The sequence below is a fragment of the Bos grunniens genome, chromosome 4, assembly GCF_055505025.1.
Source record: "Bos grunniens cultivar Pamir isolate PY7600 chromosome 4, Bosgru_T2T1.0, whole genome shotgun sequence".
NCBI classification, from domain to species: Eukaryota; Metazoa; Chordata; class Mammalia; order Artiodactyla; family Bovidae; genus Bos; species Bos grunniens.
Window position 1 is genome coordinate 16,901,413 of NC_141168.1, and position 16,206 is coordinate 16,917,618.

The following is a 16,206-nucleotide window of genomic DNA, read 5'->3' on the forward strand; positions in this document are numbered from 1 at the left end:
CTAAGATCCAGTCCTGCTTATCTTCTAACAGGGGAGCCAGGGAAGTGGTTCGAGAGAGAGAAGGCACCAGGTGTGGTGGGGCCAAGATCACAGGGATGCAGGGCTCTCACCAGAATGAAGGAATCAAGAGCATCCCAGGAGAGGGGAGGAAATGAACGGCATACAACATGGTGTGTGGAAGGAACAAAGGGACCAGAGAGCAAAGCGGCAGGTGAGGAGGCAACCAGGTTGGACAGGGCCTCCTGTGCCAGCCAAGGAGACCAATTCTGCAGGCAGGGAGGGCCATGGGAGGGCTTTCTGCCCCAGCGGTGAGAGGCTGGTTGTTCTTTGGGCTGCAGATGTGAAGGACAATTTTGAGGGGCACAAGACAAGAGACAGGGAAACAAAATGGGTGCTTATTTCCAGATGCTCTTGAAATCCACAACTCCAGGAGTAGAAGAGCAGATAGAGGGAAAAGAATGTTTCAAGGACCACTTAAGAAACCGGACTGGGTTGACTATCCAGGTGAGGGAGAGCTGGCCTGGGGGTTTGGGTGGAGAAGATGCCATATTCGGAGAGCCATGGATGGTCAGCCCTCTCTTATCAGTGAAAAATCTGGCAAGGATGGATGTACCCAAGCTCCTCTAGGGGAAAAGTGTACCTGCCCTCAACTAGAAAGGCCTTGCTGACTCGCACGGTGCCATATTTCTCCTGAGAACTGCCGAATTACCTCCTTCTATCGTCCCTTATATCTTGAGACGATGCTACCAATTTCAGTTACTCTATGTACAGATAGCACTCAAACCATCAAATGTATAGCTGACTATCCTTCACAATGCTTACAGCCTGGGGTTCCCAGATGCCTATTGATTTGTAGAGATAGGAAGGGGGTACGTGAGATATTTTCAGCATTTCAAAGAGCCTCAATGGAAATTGTGCCTCTATTGACAATCAGATTGTGCAGGTTAACAAAAATGTCAAGTTTCTTTGCTTTGGAGTAGAATTATAACTGGGTATACGAATGCCGGTTCTCTCATTGATCACTATTCTCATTGGCAGCGTTTCCATCAGCTTGTCTTCGAGTAATTAAAATGAGAAAATAAATCAATCATTACTTAAATATACATCATTGTTTGGACAATAGAACACGAGACCTATGGGGAAATAATATAAACAAAGACGGTGGTGAAGAGTTTAGATAGCGTTGCTTTGAACTATGGGGATTAGCGGTTAATAAAACAGTGAAGGATGAAGGGCTTGTCCTTTGATGCCTCTGCTGGAGGCTGGACCTCCCCTCCCCCACACTGTGGTCAGGATACCCTGCCCACACAGCAGGTATTCTGTGCTCCCCACATACCTCATCTTCTAAATGGCTGGGTCCTGCCTTCCATCCCATCTCCTACTTTTGCATCAGAGCTTTGCTCCTCTATTTCTAATGTGATAATTACTTGATCTGAGTTCGTGGTCAAGTGATCCATAGCCCATCAATGAGGTAGAACCAGCACGCGGCCTGGAAAGCCTTCAGCAGTCGGTGAGTGTATGAACAAAGAAGGAATGTACTCTTTCAATGACCTGGGTGCCAGGAATTCTGCCAGGTGTTGAGGTCATGCTGACACTAGTGTAATCAGAGCACACACAGATACTCACACACACACGCGACAGCGATCATTTAGAAGCCATGCCATGCGTATGTATAGTCATTAAAGTTTACTGAGCAGCTACTCTGCACAAGGCACTCATGGGTTTAAGATTCATCCCCTGCCCTCAGGGCCTTGTCAGGCCAGGAAATAGGACACAGGCATGAACGATAGAATAGTAAAGCGAGTGCCAAGACGGCAGTAGAGACAGAAAGTGGAATTCAGAGGAAGCCAGGCTCGTTGATGGCTGGCCTGGCTAAGGAGACCTTCAGGAAGGCAGTGTTTAGACAAGGTTTTGAGGGATGGGTTGGATTTCCTTTAACAGAGAGGCAAGGGCGTCAGGCAGCGGGGACTGCGATGTGCAGAGTGTGGCGAGAAGGGGCGGATTGTGTGTAGAGGAAGGCGATTCAGGAGCAACTTGGCATACTTCCCGGCTCAGAGGGCAGAGGCAGCCGCAGAGTTTGGTGCCCAGCGCTGGCTCTTGCTGGGAGTCTGGGCAGAGCTTGGGAAGCAGGGTTTTGGTTGAAGCCATTATCGGTAGCAGTTGGCCTTGCCTTCACTCTCTGACACCATTTTCCCAGAAACCTTTGAGCCAAAAAAAGAGGGGACCATCCTTTTTCTGGGGCCACGCTCAGGAACTGCCGTCTGCTGTGGTGAAAGCAAACACGTCTTCGCAAGACCACCTGGGGCCTTGAGGTGGCTCTGCAGGGTCGCCCAGCTCTCGGCTCTGTCCGGGTAGGGTGGGGGTGAGGACTGGGAGACAGCAGGGCTCCGGGGGTCGCCCCTCTCAGCTGATGCGCCTTGTGTCCCCCAGCCCCCGGGACACTGTGCAGCATCACGTATTTCTGGTAAGCCAGGGACAAGGGTGGCCCTTCCTTGCTGAAGTGCCAGTCATTAGCTGCATGATACCTGCCCCCATCCCCGCTCTCCCCAAAGTCTCGCCCTCTTGTGCAGATGTGTGTCCTTTTGGCCAGCAGAAACAAGTCCCTGCCACACGGTTCAGGTTCCCAAAGATGAGGCCCTTGCCTTCAAAGGCAAACGGCAGCCTGTTTGGTTGGTTGGGATCATGATGTTCGGGGGTGAAGGGGAGGGTCCGTGCAGTAGTTTTATTTCTGGAAGAACCACTGCGCTCCCAGGAGGGGAGCAGCAAACAGCTCAGTAAGGCACAAACACAAATCGGATGGTCTGCTTTGTTAATAGAGTGAATGAGCTGCTTCTTTCATCTCTGCCCAAAGAGTCAATGCTACCAATTCCAGAAGCCTGAATTCCTTACAAGATAAAACGATGTATGACCATAAGCGCTAAGATGATTGCTGCTGTTGACTTTAAAGTGAAACTAAGCTTGACTAAGAGCAACTCATATGTTCAGTGAGTATGGCCCAACAGAATCCCCTGGCTTCCAGAAATGGCTCATAAACTTCCCGGTAAGGACAGCAAGGCTTATTATTTTATGATCACATTTTTCTTGGGATTAAAAATAATATTACCCAGTCTAATCGCCTAGTTGCCAAAATTTGGGCTGTTTTTTAAAAAATCAATCCGTTCTCAACAAAGACAATGATTTGTGCCTTGAGGGTGGTCGAAAGACTGCACTCACACACCGAGGACCGTTAACAGAGAAAAGTGCTAAGAAGGTGTTTTCTGATATGGCATATCTGCAGTAAGGTTTCAGCCTATCAGGAAAATGCCTTTGAAGGTCACAAAATTCATTTGGCTGTATAAGTTCTGGTGCGTATGCTAAAATAATCAGTCACGTTATGTTATAGTCACACCTCGTCCTCTCGTTCTGGAAAATCAATAAAGCGAGAAGAAGGCTGGGGATATTGTGCACAACTATTTAAAAGAGAGAAAACAAAAAATAATATTCTGTGAAAATGGTCCTCAAGGAAACACAGACCTAGTTTTCATAAGCAGGCTCAATTTTATCTCCAAGCTCATCACTGAATTATTAAACCGAAGTACCCATCATATCCTAGACAAAAGCACACAAAAATAAGGAAACAGCATGCATCCTTTTCTATGATGCTCTAGGGCACCAGAAATTATCCACGGCCTCTAAAATGTATTTCTAAAATGTGTCCATTATTCACACTCTGAGTGGTCTATTCCACCAAATGTTACAAAGCCCGATGTTGCCCTCACTTCTGACACCTTCCCACCTGAAATGTCCACCCTCCTCTTCTCTGCTAGTCCTTCCCTGCATCTCAAGACCCAGCTAAATACCTTCCTGCTTCCCAAAGCCACCTGTGCCTGGCTGGTGACCCAGAAAGGCTGAAGGAATAAGACAGGAAGATGAGATTCAAGAATCATGCAAGAAGCTACAAGGAGACCCCCAAAAGCTGCCTCCTGAGGGTATTTCCTGGGCCCTGGGACACTCAGCACCATAGGAACTGCCAAGAAGGAAGAGTGGGGTGTCCAGGCAGGAGAGGGAGCAGTCCCTAGCAGACCCCTTGGGTCTTATCCAACTTGTTTTTCACCAGCACTGGTGGCAGCTAGATTCAGCACAGATCAGCCCAAGCAAGACCATCAACAGATGAAGCAGTCATGGAGTAAATCCAGAAGGTGCTGGGTGGCCTTTCGTTTTGTCCATTGTTTCCTTTGCTGTGTAGAAGATTTTAGTTTCATATAGTCCCACTAGCTTATTGGTGATGTTGTTGCCTGTGTTTTTAGTGTCATAGCCAAAAAAATCATTGCCAAGACCAATGTCAAGGGGCTTTTTCTCTATATTTTCTTCTAGGAGACTTTTAGTTGCAGGTCTTACATTTAAGTTGTTAATCTGATTTGGGTTTATTTTTATTTATGGTTGCTGCTGCTGCTGCTAAGTTGCTTCAGTCATGTCCGATTCTGTGCGACCCCATAGACAGCAGCCCACCAGGCTCCCCTGTCCCTGGGATTTTCCAAGCAAGAACACTGGAGTGGGTTGCCATTTCCTTCTCCAATGCATGAAAGTGAAAAGTGAAAGCGAAGTTGCTCAGTCGTGTCCGACTCTTAGTGACCCCATTGGACTGCAGCGTACCAGGCTCCTCCATCCATGTGTCTGTTTTTATTCCAGAACCACATGTTTTGACTATTATAGCTCTGTAATATAGTTTGAAATCAGAAATTGTGATGCCTCCAAATTTGTTCTTCTTTCTCAACAGTGACTTTACAATTCAGTTTTTTGTGGATCTATGCAAATTTTAAGATTTTTTTCCTATCTGTGGAAAATGCCATTGGAATTTCGATAGGTATTACATTGACTCCATAGATCACTTTGGGTACTATGAACATTTTGACAATATTAATTCTTCCCACATGGGATTTTTTCCATGTATTTTGTGGCTTTTTCCATTTCTTTCATCAATGGCATATTGATGAAATTTTCAGCATACAGATCTTTTACTTCCTTGATTAAAGTTATCCTTAAGTATTTCATTCTCTTTGATGCTATTGTCAATGGGATTGATTTCTTTTTCAGAAAGTTTGTTGTTAGTCTGTAGAAATGCAACTGACCTTTTTATGTTGATTTTGTATCCTGCAACTTTAATGAATTCATTCATTAGTTCTAATGGTTTTTGTTGGGGGGGGGGTGAGTCTAGGATATTGCATGTATAAGAGCATATGCTCTGCAAACAGATAGTTTTACTTCTTCCTTTCTAATTTAGATATCAATGTTTTCCTTTTCTTATCTAATTGCTGTGCTAGGACTACTAGCATTATGCTGAATGTCAAAAGTGGGCATTCTTGTTTTGTTCCTGATCTTAGAGAAAAGACTTTCAGCTTCTCATTCTTGAGTATGATGTTAGCTGTGAGTTTGTCCTGAACTATGGCCTTTATTGTGTTGAGGTACTTTCCGTCCTAATTTTTTGAGAGTTTTTGTCATGAAAGGAAGTCAAATTTTGTCAAATGCATTTCCTGCATCTATTGAGATAATTGTAGATTAGCTGTTAATGTGGTGTATCTTCATTCTGTTAATGTGGTGTATCACATTTATTGATTTGCATACATTGAACCAACTTGCGCCCTGGGAGCAGTGGTTTCTTCTCTTTTTTAAATATTTGTTTGACTGTGCCAGGTCTTAGTTGAGGGATGTGGGATCTGTAGCTGCAGCATGTGAAATCTTTAGTTGTGGCACGCAGGATTTTTAGTTGCGGCATGCAAACTCTTAGTTGTGGCATGTGGGATCTGGTTCCTTGATCAGGGATTAAACCTGGGCCCTCTGCACTGGGAGCTCAGAGTCTTAGTACTGAACCACTAGGGAAGTCCCAGTGGTTTCTTTAAAATATGTCTGAAATTAGATGTAGGGGACAGGGGAGCCTGGTGGGCTGCCATCTATGGGGTCACACAGAGTCGGACATGACTGAAGTGACCTAGCAGCAGCAGCAGCAGCTAGAGTTAGAATCTAGTTTTTCTACATGGAAAGCAAGCTCTATGGGAAAGAAACTTCCAGGTACAGACAAGGATGGACCTTATCATTGTCTTAATGATCACTATTCACAATTTAATTTAACCTGATGAGCGCAGGCGGCTGCGACCGGCGTGCTAAGCGCGGCGGAGAGGAGCCACCCCACATCTGAGGTCAGGGGCAGAAGCTGGGAGGACCCCAAGCCCGAAGGGCGGCAGCCAAGAGGAGTTACCCCACGTCTGAGGTCAGGGGCAGCAGCCGAGAGTACCATACTGCGACAACGCAAGAATGGCCGAGAGGAGCTACCCCACGCCCCCACGCCCGAGGCCAGGGGCGGTGGCCGGGAGGACCAAGCCCACGTCCAAGGAGCTGTGGCTGCACGGGCACAGGAGGGCCTAGAGGGGCTATCCCACGTTGAAGGTCAGGAAGGGCGGTGGTGAGGAGATACCCCTCGTCCAAGGTAAGGAGCAATGGCTGCGCTTTGCTGGAGCAGCCGTGAAGAGATACCCCACGCCCAAGGTAAGAGAAACCCAAGTAAGATGGTAGGTGTTGCAAGAGGGCATCAGAGGGCAAACACACTGAAACCATACTCACAGAAAACTAGTCAATCTAATCACACTAGGACAACAGCCTTGTCTAACTCAATGAAACTAAGCCATGCCCGTGGGGCAACCCAAGACAGGCAGGTCATGGTGGAGAGATCTGACAGAATGTGGTCCACTGGAGAAGGGAATGGCAAACCACTTCAGTATTCTTGCCTTGAGAACCCCATGAACAGTATGAAAAGGCAAAATGATAGGATACTGAAAGAGGAACTCCCCAGGTCAGTAGGTGCCCAATATGCTACTGGAGATCAGTGGAGAAATAACTCCCGAAAGAATGAAGGGATGGAGCCAAAGCAAAAAGAATACCCAGCTGTGGATGTGACTGGTGATAGAAGCAAGGTGCGATGCTGTAAAGAGCAATATTGCATAGGAACCTGGAATGTCAGGTCCATGAATCAAGGCAAATTGGAAGTGGTCAAACAGGAGATGGCAAGAGTGAATGTCGACATTCTAGGAATCAGCGAACTAAAATGGACTGGAATGGGTGAATTTAACTCAGATGACCATTATATCTACTACTGCGGGCAGGAATCCCTCAGAAGAAATGGAGTAGTCATCATGGTCAACAGAAGACTCCGAAATGCAGTACTTGGATGCAATCTCAAAAACAACAGAATGATCTCTGTTCGTTTCCAAGGCAAACCATTCAATATCACAGTAATCCAAGTCTATGCCCCAACCAGTAATGCTGAAGAAGCTGAAGTTGAACAGTTCTATGAAGACCTACAAGACCTTTTAGAACTAACACCCAAAAAAGATGTCCTTTTCATTATAGGGGACTGGAATGCAAAAGTAGGAAGTCAAGAAACACCTGGAGTAACAGGCAAATTTGGCCTTGGAATACAGAATGAAGCAGGGCAAAGAGTTTTGCCAAGAAAATGCACTGGTCATAGCAAACACCCTCTTCCAACAACACAAGAGAAGACTCTACACATGGACATCACCAGATGGTCAACACCAAAATCAGATTGATTATATTCTTTGCAGCCAAAGATGGAGAAGCTCTATACAGTCAGCAAAAACAAGACCAGGAGCTGACTGTGGCTCAGATCATGAACTCCTTATTGCCAAATTCAGACTTAAATTGAAGACAGTAGGGAAAACCACTAGACCATTCAGGTATGACCTAAATCAAATCCCTTATGACTATACAGTGGAAGTGAGAAATAGATTTAAGGGACTAGATCTGATAGAGTGCCTGATGAACTATGGAATGAGGTTCGTGACATTGTACAGGAGACAGGGATCAAGACCATCCCCATGGAAAAGAAATGCAAGAAAGCAAAATGGCTGTCTGGGGAGGACTTACAAATAGCTATGAAAAGAAGAGAAGCAAAAAGCAAAGGAGAAGAGGAAAGATATAAGCATCTGAATGCAGAGTTCCAAAGAATATCAAGAAGAGATAAGAAAGCCTTCTTCAGCAATCAATGCAAAGAAATAGAGGAAAACAACAGAATGGGAAAGACTAGGGATCTCTTTAAGAAAATCAGAGATACCAAAGGAACATTTCATGCAAAGATGGGCTCGATAAAGGACAGAAATGGTATGGACCTAACAGAAGCAGAAGATACTAAAAAGAGATGGCAAGAATACACAGAAGAACTGTACAAAAAAGATCTTCATGACCCAGATAATCACGATGGTGTGATCACTGACCTAGAGCCAGACATCCTGGAATGTGAAGTCAAGTGGGCCTTAGAAAGCATCACTACGAACAAAGCTAGTGGAGGTGATAGAATTCCAGTTGAGCTATTCCAAATCCTGAAAGATGATGCTGTGAAAGTGCTGCACTCAATATGCCAGCAAATTTGGAAAACTCAGCAGGGGCCACAGGACTAGAAAAGGTCAGTTTTCATTCCAATCCCAAAGAAAGGCAATGCCAAAGAATGCTCAAACTACCACACAATTGCACTCATCTCACATGCTAGTAAATAATGCTCAAAATTCTCCAAGCCAGGCTTCAGCAATATGTGAACCATGAACTTCCAGATGTTCAAGCTGGCTTTAGAAAAGGCAGAGGAACCAGAGATCAAATTGCCAACATCCTCTGGATCATGGGAAAAGCAAGAGAGTTCCAGAAAAACATCTATTTCTGCTTTATTGACTATGCCAAAGCCTTTGACTGTGTGGATCACAATAAACTGTGGAAAATTCTGAAAGAGATGGGAATACCAGACCACCTGATCTGCCTCTTGAGAAATTTGTATGCAGGTCAGGAAGCAACAGTTAGAACTGGACATGGAACAACAGACTGGTTCCAAATAGGAAAAGGAGTACATCAAGGCTGTATATTGTCACCCTGTTTATTTAACTTATATGCAAAGTACATCATGAGAAACGCTGGACTGGAAGAAACACAAGCTGGAATCAAGATTGCCAGGAGAAATATCAATAACCTCAGATATGCAGATGACACCACCCTTATGGCAGAAAGTGAAGAGGAACTAAAGAGCCTCTTGATGAAAGTGAAAGTGGAGAGTGAAAAAGTTGGCTTAAAGCTCAACATTCAGAAAACGAAGATCATGGAATCTGGTCCCATCACTTCATGGGAAATAGATGGGGAAACAGTGGAAACAGTGTCAGACTTTATTTTTCTGGGCTCCAGAATCACTGCAGATGGTGACTGCAGCCATGAAATTAAAAGACACTTACTCCTTGGAAAGAAAGTTATGACCAACCTAGACAGCATATTCAAAAGCAGAGACATTACTTTGCCAACAAAGATCTGTCTAGTCAAGGCTATGGTTTTTCCAGTGGTCATGTATGGATGTGAGGGTTGGACTGTGAAGAAGGCTGAGTGCCAAAGAATTGATGCTTTTGAACTGTGGTGTTGGAGAAGACTCTTGAGAGTAAATTGGACTCTCAAGGGAGAGTCAAGCAAGGGAATCAAACTAGTCAATCCTAAGGAAATCAGTCCTGAATATTCATTGGAAGGACTGATGCTGAAGCTGAAGCTCCAATACTTTGGCCACCTGATGCAAAGAACTCACTCACTGGAAAAGACCCTGATGCTGGGAAATATTGAAGGCGGGAGAAGAAGGGGATGACAAAAGATGAGATGACTGGATGGCATCATCGACTCGATGGACATGAGTTTGAGCAAGCTCCGGGAGTTGGTGATGGACAGGGAAGCCTGGTGTGCTACAGTCCATGGGGTCACAAAGAATCGGACATGACTGAGTGACTGAACTGAACTAAACTGAGAATGAGACTTGATCAGAACACTAACTTACCCTGTTTCCTATTTTAATGTCCATTTGGTTTATATTTCTGGGTCTCAGGTTCCTCAGACTTAAATGCAGCTTGGCATTAAGAGCCCTTCCACCTTCCCAAGACAACTCTTCTGTCTTTAGCCACTTATCGCAACAACCTCGGTTTACTTTCCTCACTGCTTCATCAGCCAGGAAGTTTCCCGATTATTCTAAATTCTCCTGTGTGTTCTACTCTGCTCTTGGAGAGTACGTCTTGAAACCTCCATGTTCAAAGCATAAGACTGCTTTCCTCTTCATTGCTACAGAGGAGGAATTCCCTACTCTTTTTAGTAAAACCTTTTTTGTTGTTGTTTTCCTCAGTAATTGATATTTGTCTTAAAAATATGAAAGATGCAGAAAGAGTAAAGGAAGAAAAAACCCCACAATCCTATCACTATTCCTCGTAACTCAGTTGGTAAAGAATCTTCCTGCAATGCAGGAGACCCAGGTTTGATTCCTGGGTGGGAAAGATACCCTGGTGAAGGAAATGGCAACCCACTCCAGTATTCTTGCCTGGAGAATCCTATGTACAGGGGAGCCTGACAGGCTACAGTCCATGGGGTCGCAAGAATCATACACGACTTTGCAATTAAACCACAACCATTAATATCTGGGCTATTTCCTTACATTCTTTCTCTCGCTTTCTTTTTTTTTTTCCGTGTACAGATGAATTTTTTATTGTGATATAATTCACATGTCATAAAATTCATCCTGTTAAAGTATGTGATTCAGTGGTTTTAGTATATTCACTGAGTTGTGCAACCATCAGCATTATCTAATTTCAGAACATTTTCATCACCCCCAAGAAACTCCACACCTACCAACAACCACTCCCATCTCCCCTCCTCCAGCTCCTGACAACCACTAATCTAGTTTCTGTCTGTGTGGATCGGGCAAGTATATTTGCATGTTATTAAATAGGGAATCCTTACACTCTTTCTTAGGGCTTCCCTGATAGCTCAGGTGGTAAAGAATCTGCCTGCAATGCAGGAGACCCTGGTTCAATTCCTGGGTTGGGAAGATCCACTGGAGAAGGGATAGGCTACCCACTCCAGTATTCTTGGTCTTCCATTGTGGCTCAGCTGGTAAAGAATCCGCCCACATTTCGGGAGACCTGGGTTCGATCCCTGGGTTGAGAAGATCCATCTCCTGGAGAAGGAAAAGGCTACTCCGCTCCAGTATTCTGGCCTGGAGAATTCTATGAACTGTATAGTCCATGGGGTCACAAAGAGTCAGATACGACTGAGTAACTTTCACTTTCACTTCACTTTACACTCTTTCTTAATAAAGAAATCCTCATCTTACCAAAAGCTGCCAGCTCATAGGTGGTCTTCAAAGTTTAATTACATTGTACTTAAGATTGCCTCTGCTGCTACTGCTGCTGCTAAATCTCTTCAGTCGTGTCCGACTCTGTGCGACCCCATAGACAGAAGCCCACCAGGCTCCCCCGTCCCTGGGATTCTCCAGGCAAGAACACTGGAGTGGGTTGCCATTTCCTTCTCCAAGGCATGAAAGTGAAAAGGGAAAGTGAAGTCCCTCAGTCGTGTCCGACTCGTAGCGACCCCATGGACTGCAGCCTACCAGGCTCCTCCGTCCATGGGATTTGCCAGGCAAGATTGCCTCTAGCACTAACTCACACCACTTACTTCTTGGACATAAATCTCTTCCAAAAGTCAGGATTTCAAACAACTTCATACAGAAAAATGAGATTTTAAGATGTTTTGTCACGTGTTTTGATCACAAGCTTCATGGGCTTCTTGCTAATGTATCCTACATCCCCAGCTCCAACCCCCAGGGGAGTAGCCCTGAGCCCCTTAGACCCCAGTGCACACTGTTCAGCCTCATAACTATCCATTTTAGTGACTGTCATCAAAAAAATTGTATCAAATACCTTTAGGGGGGAAAACTATCAAAATATACTATTTTAGTCTCTTTTAAAATGAAATTGATTCTTTTCTATTCTGCTTTCTAAATTCATACATATACTTCATAATGAAATGTTTAAGTACATGCCATAGTCTTGCTCTGCAAGGTGAGTAGAAATCCAAAAACAGCACACCTTTTGGGGTCCAATTAGAGCATGGACCCCAAGCTGGTCCAAACTGAAAAGGCCATAGGAAAAGGATGATGCATGTAGGCAGAAGAATTAAGACTTGTATTGAGCTATGACGTCTAAGGGAAGAGCCAGCAAGAAAATACCAGTGGAGATTAGAGCCAACATTCATTAGGCACCAACTGCATGCATGCACTGTGGAGGAGTGGGGGATAGAGGTGAGAACAACAAGGAAAGGCACAGTGAGTGGGACTGGTCAGTGCTGTGGGCAAGCAGAACCTTCAGTGAGGAGGTGCCGCTGAGCTCCTTGAAGGAAAGAGGAGAGAAAGGGGATTCCAAGCATGGAGAACAGCAAGAACAGAGGCCTGGATGCGTGGAGCACGTGACCATTCATGGACCTGCCAAGCCCACAGGATGGAGTCAGGGTCTGGGGGATGAAGCTGCTGCAAGAGGAGAACCAAAGCCTACATCCCGAGTGCCGTGTGGCCTTCTTCATTTTGCCTGCATTAAACCAAACACTAGAACAGGCAAGTTATGGACAGGTTTCCAGAACTGCAGTGAGGTACGGGACCTCGCCCCTGATTTGAATGAACCCCCAGGCTGGTGCAGCCGGCAAGAAGTGGCCCTCCTTGCGTTACCTTCCCAGAGTTGAGGCTCTTATTGCACGCTCTCCTGGTCCAGAGGCCGGCGGAACTCTTAACAGGAAAGAGTAAGGAGTTTAAACCTTCAAAACTGCACTCTGCACAAGACCTCCTTGGGGGCAGATGCTGTGAGGGTCTTTCTACCCTCCAGCTCTCCCTGAGTGCCCTTCTCTTTCCCACATGCATCTTGTCGAGAAAATGAAACGGGAGGGAGGCCTTGCCTCATTCAAACTGATGTCTGTTGCCCAGGAGTCTTGGGGATTCCCTGATAGTTCAGTTGGTAAAGAATCCGCCTGCAGTGCAGGAGACCCCAGTTCGATCCCTGTGTCAGGAAGATCCACTGGCGAGGGGATAGGCTACCCACTCCAGTATTCTTGGGCTTCCCTTGTGGCTCAGCTGAAAGAATCCACCTCAATGCAGAAGACCTGGGTTCGATCCCTGGGTCGGGAAGATCCCCTGGAGAAGGGAAAGGCCACCCACTCCAGTATTCTGGCCTGGAGGACTCCATGGACTGTATAGTCCAAGGGGTTGCACACGACTAAGCAACTTTCACTTCACTTCACTTCTCTCAGGAGTCTTGCCTGGAAAACAAGTGTTGAGAGCTCAAGGATGGTGACCTTGAGCTGATCCAGGATAGACCTAGGATATAAGAACCACATCCACGGCCCCTCAAGGCTCCTCCTCTTCAGCGTCATCCTCCCCAGACAGCCAGCTCAGCCACAACCTTCACATCTCCCCCACCTTGGGCATCTAATCTAGACCTCCTGTTTTCTGACCTTGTACCAGGGCCTCACGCCATGCCTGGAGCACATGAACAAATCGGTAAATATTTTCACAAGAACAAATAGAAGTCTGCTCTGGCTTCCTATTCACCACCTCCGCTTCATGCCTCTCTCTAATCTCAGTGTCTTTGACCCAAGTTATTAGCATGGCCCCGGAACAGATTACAAATGCACAACTGCCTTGCTGAATGGTATGGTGTTATTAGCTGTGACTCTGATCTACGCTGATTAGAAACACCCAGTTACAGCAGCTTATCACTCAGGACACATGCCCCTTTCCAGGACAAGCACAACATTAATGTATGCAATTCACTCACCCATTCATCAGACATTTATCAGAGCCATACTATATATATCAGGCACTGAGCTGGAAATTAAGACTATAGAAATTGAAAAGACCCAATAAGACAGAAACAGAAGTGAAGTGAAGTGTACAATAGAAATACGGATGCTGTGAGACCATGGGGGCCTCAAACAGGACACTCTTTGAGAATTACAGTCAGTGCACAACCGTTGATGAGAAATTAATATTAATAAGCATATTAACGAGAAATTTTAAATATACCTGAAGCACAAAAGACTTATTTCCCTCTGTGTTTAGGTCACATTAAAAGATAGTTAATGATACAGGCTGATGTCTACTAAGCACCCAGAACATATCAGGCACTGTGCTAAGTCCATCTCTGAGCAGAAACACGCTGAGATGGATGGAAGGATAGAGCAGGGTGGGGAAAGGAGCCTACCACTTGCTCCTGGGTTTGCACGTGGCTGGTTTCAAGGCAAGATAAGCCACACTGAGAAAAGTTCAAAAGATAATTAAACCAGTTAGAAAGCAAAACAGCACTGGGACTGAAGCTGGGTTTCAGAGCCAATTTCCAAGAAGTAATTTCATCATCATAGAACATCAAACGTGAATTCCATTTTCAGCTATGCAAATTCCAAAAGAATAATACCTCACATTTGCATAATGCTTGATGCTTTTCAAAGTGCTTTCCCAGTTATTAATCGAGAGGAGGCTTTATTACTACCAGAAACGTAAATTGAAATTCTGTTCAAACTCAAACTCTCCATTATTTTTTCCACTTTCCCCTCAAAAACCAGAGCTGCCTAAATCCAGGTGCTTTTGATGGAGTGGGTAATTTTAATAACTTTCACTGACAAGGTGAATATGCATAAATGAAGCATATTGTGGGGCCTCACATCCAGTCTCTGATCAAGTCAGACTTTAGAAAACCTTCTGTTGAATTAACAAGATCACGGGGAGTTGTTTCCAGTTTAAATTTGAGATCATCCCAGGTCTCAGACTTGGTGGCACTGCACACACTTCATTCATCCCTTTCTATCAAGTATTAGAAAATGAGGAAATTAGTTCCACCTCTTTATCTTTAAACCTACAGAAATCCCTTCGCAGTGACTTTCCCATGCACGTCGCCAGACCACGTTGCCGGACAGCTCCTTTATCTTTTTTTTTTTTTTTTGCTTTTAACGTCATCAGAACCAAGAGGCTGAATCTGCTGTAAATCCAGCCTGGGGAGATAGGACGGGGATGCAAGGAAATACTTCTGCCCAAACCTTGCCAATCTGTTGCTTTCTCCCTCTCTCTCAAACTTAATTATGTGTAGCGTTCTCAGTCACTGAATCACCAGCCTTTCCTGACACCTCCATCGCATGCATTAGAGCAAAAGATTAACCTGGCTGTTTGCTTTTAATTCTGAAGCTGTGTTAATACTCAACTCCCTGTAGATTAGAGAGGAAGAAAAACACACTCCCAAAGACCCCACCCCGGTTCCAGCATGGCTCTGCGACTGCTATTTCTGACAATGTCACCGTGGTTGGGACATACTGGCTGCACTTACCATTTCAGGAGGGCCAAGAAGACCACGGACAGGGCCACCGTCACCACGGGGCTGCTCACTTCCAGCCTGAAGAGCCCTAAGACTTCCATTGTCCCTCAGAGACCCTAGAGGGGTGATACTGCAGAGGAAAGAGAAAGGCTGATCCCCCAGCTGTTACAGGAACCCACAGTCTGCAGACAGAAGACACAGGCAACCAAGAAAATATCCCAAGATGTGGGTCTCTGAAGTGTGCCCTTTCTCGGAAGTGTCTCCTTATAAAGAGGAAGGAAGAGGAGGGGAAAACAAAGGGTTTCATTGTAAGGCAATGAATCAGCAACTTTATTTTCTTGATGATGGTACCGCCAATAAACATTTACGTTAACTTTCCCGGGAAGAAGCAGCAGCAGACCCGACCCAAGGTCTGCTGGGAAAGACAATGGCTGCAACCATAGAATTCTATCATGACAAGTACTCCTTAAAGAAAGAACATGCTTAAAAAAAAATTAATTTGTCATTAAATGCTCATATGGGTCAGGAAACTGAATGCCCCAGAAAAATTCAAGGCCAGACATCAGACTGATGAAAAATGCCAGCTGCATTGAGGACATCCATCCCACTAAGGTCGTTTGGGCTTCCCTAATAGCTCAGTTGGTAAAGAACCCGCCTGCAATGCAGGAGACCCCGGTTCAATTCCTGGGTTGGGAAGATCAGGGATAGGCTACCCACTCCAGTATTCTTGGGCTTCCCCTGTGGCTCAGCTGGTAAAGAATCCACCTGCAATGTGGGAGACCTGGGTTTCATCCCTGGGTTGGGAAGATCCGCTGGAGAAGGGAAAGCTACCCACTCCTGTATTCTGCCCTGGAGTACTCCATGAACTGTAAAGTCCATGGGGTCACAAAGAGTCAGATACAACTGAGCAATTTGTGCTTTCACTTTTCAAGGTCATTTAGTCCGTGGGGTCCCCTGGCCCCTAGGGGTTCAGTGGGGTCCCTACTCAATGCCTAAGGATCTTGCCTCGTGTCAGCCCTCTCATAATGAC

The 16,206-nt window shown here is 45.4% G+C and overlaps 1 protein-coding gene across 1 annotated transcript in view; it reads right to left on the reverse strand.

Moving 5' to 3' along the window:
- TBXAS1 (thromboxane A synthase 1) overlaps positions 1–15,418 on the reverse strand; it is a 173,368-nt gene extending 157,950 nt beyond the window's left edge. Inside the window, exon 1 of the mRNA XM_086395283.1 lies at positions 15,189–15,418. Coding sequence (XP_086251409.1) covers positions 15,189–15,277 — 89 coding nt within the window. The 5' untranslated portion in view covers positions 15,278–15,418. The remainder of the gene's footprint in view (positions 1–15,188) is intronic.
- Between the last annotated feature and the right edge of the window lie 788 nt (positions 15,419–16,206).